The sequence below is a fragment of the Dendrobates tinctorius genome, unplaced genomic scaffold (genome assembly GCF_039654945.1).
Source record: "Dendrobates tinctorius isolate UK_male_01 unplaced genomic scaffold, ASM3965494v1 ptg000010l, whole genome shotgun sequence".
NCBI classification, from domain to species: Eukaryota; Metazoa; Chordata; class Amphibia; order Anura; family Dendrobatidae; genus Dendrobates; species Dendrobates tinctorius.
The window spans coordinates 14,349,998-14,358,488 of NW_027361678.1; the positions used below are offsets into that span (position 1 = coordinate 14,349,998).

The window sequence follows — 8,491 nt, forward strand, 5'->3', positions numbered from 1 at the left end:
TCCTACATCAGGTTGTACAGCCCCATTACAAACCTTGCACCCCCTACACCAGATCGTACAGCCCCATTACACACCTTGCACCCCCTACATCAGGTCGTACAGCCCCATTACACACCTTGCACCCCTACACCAGATCGTACAGCCCCATTACACACCTTGCACCCCTACACCAGATCCTACTGCCCCATTACACACCTTGCACCCCTACACCAGATCCTACAGCCCCATTACAGACTGTGCACCCCTACACCAGATCCTACAGCCCCATTAGACTGTGCACCCCTACACCAGATCCTACAGCCCCATTACAGACTGTGCACCCCTACACCAGATCCTACAGCCCCATTACACACCTTGCACCCCTACACCAGATCCTACAGCCCCATTACACACCTTGCACCCCTACACCAGATCCTACTGCCCCATTACACACCTTGCACCCCTACACCAGATCCTACAGCCCCATTACAGACTGTGCACCCCTACACCAGATCCTACAGCCCCATTAGACTGTGCACCCCTACACCAGATCCTACAGCCCCATTACAGACTGTGCACCCCTACACCAGATCCTACAGCCCCATTACACACCTTGCACCCCTACACCAGATCCTACAGCCCCATTACACACCTTGCACACCCTACATCAGGTTGTACAGCCCCATTACACACCGTACGCCTGCAGCAATACTCATTGTCTGTGCATTACATTCACATCGCGGGAACATCCCTCATTTCCAGGGTGACTGTTTATTACTCCACTTCTAACTCTGACCCCCCCCACCTTCCTGAAAGCCATTACTCATCCGCCAGCGCCCCTCCTCCATCGATGAGTCAATGTTGTTACCTTCCTGGGAACAGATCTGCACACGCACAATTCATAATTCATCCTCCGTATTATGTCACGGCCATAAATACACAGACTGGCCTGTGCAGGAAGAGCTGACGCTCCGTACTGCGCAGAGCCTGCACCAGGGCACATGGAGCGTCACTGGAGATGGCAGGAAATGCTGCGTCAGCAGCCTCTAGCACTGTAACCTAACAGCCGCCATGTCCAGAGGCCTCACCCGCATGCACACTAGACAGGCTCTAAGCCTCAGCACAAGGCCACAAACACCCCAGTATGGACCTCGAGGGATCAGTGGTTCCAGCATAGTCCATGCACTGGGGCTGTAAAGCAGTCTATATACTGGCTGGGCCGTGACACATTCAGACAACACATCACGCCGGAGGCCGAACAAGAGTACCAACTGCTCCAAAAGCAATAATATGAATCAGATTTATTACAATGTCATCAGCTCCAAGGCACATAACAGTGGTCTGTGTACTACAGAAATGTATTCTGGACAAAGGAAACTTCTCCCACCCTAAAATGGACAGACGGCAACTCGCTCTACTGCTTGAAAGCATCCGTGCAAAAAGAAAAAATATATATATTTATATCATCTATATAAAGAAATATGTAACCGTTTACTGGCCTGGAGACAGCAAGTACTGCCAGCACTTCACGGGTTAAACCAATTAAAATTGCATTGTGTAGAGCCAACCGATAATTACACCGGATTATACACCCTCCCATCGTATCAGAAGGAAAAATCATAAAGGGTGGGGGGTGGTTAGTGATGATGGGTCCGCACCCTCCTCCGCAAGGGGCACAGCTGTGTACTACATATATATATACTCTCTGGATCGGGGTCTACAGCCCCCTCCCACCCCAGGATAAGTGCGAACATGAACAAGAAGTTACACCAGCAGCATGGCTAAGTGCTAGAACCATTACCTAGTGGACACACTCGCCACAAAAGCTGTAAAAAGACAAAAAGGGGAAAATAAAGAGAGAATAGCCCACAACACCCCACACATGATCTGTGCCCCACCACATGGACTGTACATAATAAGTGTCTCCCCAAAACACCACAAAATAAGATCTGTACATAAGACTAAGTGTCTATGGCCATGGCCGACAGTCACGGGGGTCTGCAAATCTCTGTACAGCTCCATCCTGCCTGGAGACTTACGTGTGCTCCAAAATCCAAGTCCTGCCCCGGGCAGGGAGGTTTTCAGTCTGGATAATCTCTAGTACATTATCCACAAAAAGCTGAAAAGAGCAGTCCCATATCACAGCTCCAATCCCCAAAAATGGCTCCCAGACCTGTTGACGGACTGCTTACATTAGAGAATCATGGGCTCGTGTACGGCAGGGTCCAGGGCACAATGGGATCACATGATCAAGATGCAAAATGTACAAGGTTCCGGACCCCAGAGCCCCCACCACCAGACGCCTGTCCTTCCTCTGCAAGTTACAGGTGGGGGACGCAGGTTTGATTAAACATGGGTCACTTGTTATCCATGGGTACTATGGGTCTCTCTCCTTTTTCACCTTTACATCTCCTGCAAGAATTGTGGCAATTTCCCCCTGCATGAAAGCCCAAGGAACATTGGATCCCACCAAGGGGCATTTCTCTCCACTAGGACAGTAGACCTCACCAGTTGCTCCCTGGGCCTTGATGCTTTCTCGTGAGCAGGGGAAGCAGAATTTGTGGCTGGGTACAGATGGGCATTGGACAAAGTGTGTATCCTCCAGACGTTCATGGCAGATGGTGCAGCACAGAGGGCCACTATTGGCCATGGGCGAGTCAGGAATGTTCTGGGGGTGCACTTGGTCCATTCCTGGGTGAGGCGCTCCACCTGCAGGAGCCACTGGAAGGTTGAGTTCTCCTGAGCCCGCACCATTTCGAGAATTCAATCGTCTTGCTCCAGGCACCGATGCCGGTGACACTGGGCTGCTGCTATTCCTGCGAGCAGATGAGGTGGTGGAGTGCACTGGAGGCCCTCCACCCACTTGACCATCCTTTGGAGAATGAGCAGTACCCAAAGTGTCTGTTACCGACTGCAGTGCTGCCATTGGTGATGGGCCATTTGGTGGGGCACTCTCAGGTGGGGTGGTTCTTTGTGGGTGTCCGGGACCAAGGGGCGGAGGTGGAGGTGGTGGGGCAGGACCACCATAGGATCCTGCTGAAGTTGATGAGGATGGAGTGCCCCCAGCAGTCGACAGGCCTAGTTTTAAAGCATCTGACTGACCAATCCACACCTGTCCATCAGCAGAATCTGGTTCAGGGGAGGCCTTCCGCTTCCTTACTCCACCTCTAGCCTGACTGCTGGCCCCAGCGGAGGATGAGGCTGCTGCAGCAGCTGCGGCCAGAGCTCGGGGCAAGTTCACTAGTGCACTTGGTAGCATGGGGCAGCCAGGGTCAAGATAAGGTTGTGGCAACATGTCAGCTCCTACCATTTCTTTAAAAAAGCGCACAGACTCAGGTAACAAGTCTCCAAGCAGACGCCAGTCCCCGGAGCCATGCTTCCTCTCATACTCCAGGTACTTAAAACCAGAAGAAAGGCCACGGCCAAAGTCTTTCATGCAGTCCTGATACATCTGTTTGGCCACCCCGGAGGCCGAGCTGAAGACGTTGAGCGATCCGCTGGGGTACTCCACAAACAGTTTCAGCTCGTAGTCCAGAAGGCCCGGCTTGGACGTAGCATCAAATGCAAAGACTCGTCCCAACAAAGAGTGGTCTTTCTTGAAGCGAACGTCAAAAGGTGTGCAGGCTGAGAGGGTAAGCAGGGTGTCCCGCACAGCCTTGGGCTTCCCTGCCCACTCTTCGGCTCGGCTCCGCAGGCTCTCCGTCAGCTCGGAGAGAGCCTCACTGTTACGTTGTTTCTCTTTCAGCTCCCGCTCTTGGTCAGTGCTGGACACCGAGCCAGGGCGCTTGGGGTCACCTGAAGACGTTGCTGTAGGAGGTGGTGGGACATTAAGGCCACTAGAGCCAGTGGGGCCCCTGCCAAGAACATGTGGGGCCCCGGATGAGGCAGACGGTGGACCATTCAGCAAGGTCTGTGGAAGCAGATTTGGGGGCACACTGAGCTGTCCAGGCCCCAGTTGTGGGATTAGTCCATGGCCTGTGCGGCCTCGTGAGTTGGGGCTCTGACGGTTTAGCTCCGGAGGCCCGTCCTCTCCCGGTTTAGGGAACCCATTAAGGCCATTGGGAAGACGTGCGGCAGCGGCCAGAGTGTACTCGAAGCGACCGCGGTCAGTAGCCAGGCCGTAGCGGTCCAGCCCAGAAGCCGCCTTGGAGGCCCCGTCCAGGTGATTGAGCTGCGCCGTGTCTTTGGCGGTCAGCGCTGCCTGTACGGCCGGGTGCTGCTTGGCTGCACCTCCAGATCCGGGCCCTTGTGGCCCCGGAGAGCGTCCATCTTGGAAGCCATGGCTGCGTTTCAGCTGGCGTGCGGTGTCAATAACAAACTCTATGCGGTCTGCGCCCTCGTAGTTGACGCAGCCACGGCATACCGGCTCAGTGAAGTCCCAGATCATGGCCCATGGCATTCGTGGCAGGTCACACAGGTAGCAGGACTGCCGACGTGACGAGGACACCTGTGCGGCTGACATGCTGCGCAGGGAGGGGTCAGTCGCTGTGAGGGGCCCTGCATGCAGGGGGCGCTGCTTGCCTCCCTGCCTCCCTCCGACCGTGTGACGGGCTGGCCGTGTGTCGGGCTAGCTGTAAGGCGGCGGCTCCGGCTGGTTGTCTGCTCCGCTCCGCGCCCGGCGTGCTCTGCCTCCGTCTCTCCTCTGCTTCTCTGCAAGCCGCAGCCCGCCCGGAGCGCGCAATCTCGGGGTCGCGCAGGTTCGATCAGGCAGGGCTGCTATTCCGCGCATGCGTACGTGTAGATCTCCGTGATGACGCCGCGCCCCCTCCAGCCGAGGAATGCCACCTGGCCGTGACGTCACCGCCTTCACAAACAAGCCGTGGCGTCGCTGGAATTATCTGGCGCATGCGCATCGGCACTGCCCGCCCCGTCTGCGGCCCTGAGCACACGTGAAGAGGCACAACACGTGACACAAATGGCTTTACTAACTTTACGAGTCCCAGCTCGCGCTGTCTGTGCGGAGACCTCCATATACCGCGCCTGTGTACTGTGAAGAGAGGAAGGGTCTGTGTCCTCACATGACGCTAGTGTGGCCCATCTCTAATTCAGACCCAGATATAGAGTGAGGAGGCTCAGTGTGTAGTCAGGAGGATGAAGCTCTGTCTGTGTTTAGTCAGGAGGGAGAGGCTCTGTCTGTGTTTAGTCAGGAGGGAGGGGCTCCATGTGTCAGGAGGAGGAGGATCGGTTTGTGGTCAGGAGGGTGGTGCTCCATGTGTGAAGTCAGGGGGAGGAGGCGCCTTGTTTAGTCAGGAGGGTGCTGCTGCATGTGTGTGTAGTCAGGAGGGAGGGGTTCTCGTGTCATCAGGAGGGCGTGGCCCAGTTTGTGTGGTCAGGAGGGTGGGGCTCCATGTGTCGTGAGGAGGGGAGCAGGCTGCCACAAGAGGTGGTGAGTTCTTCAATGGAAGTCTTCAAAGAGGCTGAACAGACATCTGTGTGAGATTTAGTGAGTCCTGCATTTAGACATGATGACCCTGGGGGTCCCTTCCAACTATGACATTCAAGGATTCTGTGGGAGCTGACACTCTAGGAAAGATGCACACATGACAGCAAGAGGAGTGGCGGGATGACTTCCTGCTAGGCATAGAGCACTGGGGGGGGGGTCGGTCACCCACTGTAAGCCAGAGGGGGAGAGCTACTGCAAAAGACAGAGACATACAGGGGGAGAGCTACTGCAAAAGACAGAGACATACAGGGGGAGAGCTACTGCAAAAGACAGAGACATACAGGGGGAGAGCTACTGCAAAAGACAGAGACATACAGGGGGAGAGCTACTGCAGAAGACAGACATACGGGGGAGAGATGCAGAAGACAGAGACATACAGGGGGAGAGCTACTGCAAAAGACAGAGACATACGGGGGAGAGATGCAGAAGACAGAGACATACAGGGGGAGAGCTACTGCAAAAGACAGAGACATACAGGGGGAGAGCTACTGCAAAAGACAGAGACATACAGGGGGAGAGCTACTGCAAAAGACAGAGACATACAGGGGGAGAGCTACTGCAAAAGACAGAGACATACAGGGGGAGAGCTACTGCAAAAGACAGAGACATACAGGGGGAGAGCTACTGCAAAAGACAGAGACATACAGGGGGAGAGCTACTGCAAAAGACAGAGACATACAGGGGGAGAGCTACTGCAAAAGACAGAGACATACAGGGGGAGAGCTACTGCAGAAGACAGAGACATACAGGGGGAGAGCTACTGCAAAAGACAGAGACATACGGGGGAGAGATGCAGAAGACAGAGACATACAGGGGGAGAGCTACTGCAAAAGACAGAGACATACAGGGGGAGAGCTACTGCAGAAGACAGAGACATACAGGGGGAGAGCTACTGCAGAAGACAGAGACATACAGGGGGAGAGCTACTGCAAAAGACAGAGACATACAGGGGGAGAGCTACTGCAAAAGACAGAGACATACAGGGGGAGAGCTACTGCAAAAGACAGAGACATACAGGGGGAGAGCTACTGCAAAAGACAGAGACATACAGGGGGAGAGCTACTGCAAAAGACAGAGACATACAGGGGGAGAGCTACTGCAAAAGACAGAGACATACAGGGGGAGAGCTACTGCAAAAGACAGAGACATACAGGGGGAGAGCTACTGCAAAAGACAGAGACATACAGGGGGAGAGCTACTGCAAAAGACAGAGACATACAGGGGGAGAGCTACTGCAGAAGACAGAGACATACAGGGGGAGAGCTACTGCAGAAGACAGAGACATACAGGGGGAGAGCTACTGCAGAAGACAGAGACATACAGGGGGAGAGCTACTGCAGAAGACAGAGACATACAGGGGGAGAGCTACTGCAAAAGACAGAGACATACAGGGGGAGAGCTACTGCAAAAGACAGAGACATACAGGGGGAGAGCTACTGCAAAAGACAGAGACATACAGGGGGAGAGCTACTGCAGAAGACAGAGACATACAGGGGGAGAGCTACTGCAAAAGACAGAGACATACAGGGGGAGAGCTACTGCAAAAGACAGAGACATACGGGGGAGAGCTGCAGAAGACAGAGACATACAGGGGGAGAGCTACTGCAAAAGACAGAGACATACAGGGGGAGAGCTACTGCAAAAGACAGAGACATACGGGGGAGAGCTGCAGAAGACAGAGACATACAGGGGGAGAGCTACTGCAAAAGACAGAGACATACAGGGGGAGAGCTACTGCAAAAGACAGAGACATACAGGGGGAGAGCTACTGCAAAAGACAGAGACATACAGGGGGAGAGCTACTGCAGAAGACAGAGACATACAGGGGGAGAGCTACTGCAAAAGACAGAGACATACGGGGGAGAGCTGCAGAAGACAGAGACATACAGGGGGAGAGCTACTGCAAAAGACAGACATACAGGGGGAGAGCTACTGCAGAAGACAGAGACATACAGGGGGAGAGCTACTGCAAAAGACAGAGACATACAGGGGGAGAGCTACTGCAAAAGACAGAGACATACAGGGGGAGAGCTACTGCAAAAGACAGAGACATACAGGGGGAGAGCTACTGCAAAAGACAGACATACAGGGGGAGAGCTACTGCAGAAGACAGAGACATACAGGGGGAGAGCTACTGCAAGAGACAGTCATACAGGAGGGAGAGCTACTGCAGAAGACAGAGACATACGGGGGAGAGCTGCAGAAGACAGAGACATACAGGGGGAGAGCTACTGCAAAAGACAGAGACATACAGGGGGAGAGCTACTGCAGAAGACAGAGACATACAGGGGGAGAGCTACTGCAGAAGACAGAGACATACAGGGGGAGAGCTACTGCAGAAGACAGAGACATACAGGGGGAGAGCTACTGCAAAAGACAGAGACATACAGGGGGAGAGCTACTGCAGAAGACAGAGACATACAGGGGGAGAGCTACTGCAAAAGACAGAGACATACGGGGGAGAGCTGCAGAAGACAGACATACAGGGGGAGAGCTACTGCAAAAGACAGAGACATACAGGGGGAGAGCTACTGCAAAAGACAGAGACATACAGGGGGAGAGCTACTGCAAAAGACAGAGACATACAGGGGGAGAGCTACTGCAAAAGACAGAGACATACAGGGGGAGAGCTACTGCAGAAGACAGAGACATACAGGGGGAGAGCTACTGCAGAAGACAGAGACATACAGGGGGAGAGCTACTGCAGAAGACAGAGACATACAGGGGGAGAGCTACTGCAAAAGACAGAGACATACAGGGGGAGAGCTACTGCAAAAGACAGAGACATACAGGGGGAGAGCTACTGCAAAAGACAGAGACATACAGGGGGAGAGCTACTGCAAAAGACAGAGACATACAGGGGGAGAGCTACTGCAGAAGACAGAGACATACAGGGGGAGAGCTACTGCAAAAGACAGAGACATACGGGGGAGAGCTGCAGAAGACAGAGACATACAGGGGGAGAGCTACTGCAAAAGACAGAGACATACAGGGGGAGAGCTACTGCAAAAGACAGAGACATACGGGGGAGAGCTGCAGAAGACAGAGACATACAGGGGGAGAGCTACT

At 54.0% G+C, this 8,491-nt stretch overlaps 1 protein-coding gene across 1 annotated transcript; it reads right to left on the reverse strand.

Annotated features, from left to right (window-relative positions):
- Positions 1-1,265: 1,265 nt before the first annotated feature.
- IRF2BPL (interferon regulatory factor 2 binding protein like) lies at positions 1,266-4,814 on the reverse strand. The gene has a single exon (XM_073587501.1). The coding sequence runs from the start codon at positions 4,439-4,441 to the stop codon at positions 2,357-2,359; it is 2,085 nt and encodes a 694-aa protein (XP_073443602.1). The 5' UTR covers positions 4,442-4,814; the 3' UTR covers positions 1,266-2,356.
- Positions 4,815-8,491: the final 3,677 nt, after the last annotated feature.

What these genes read in the sequence shown, in the direction of transcription:
- IRF2BPL (XM_073587501.1), bottom strand. Translation starts at nt 4,441, where the DNA reads ATGTCAGCCGCACAGGTGTCCTCGTCACGTCGGCAGTCCTGCTACCTG.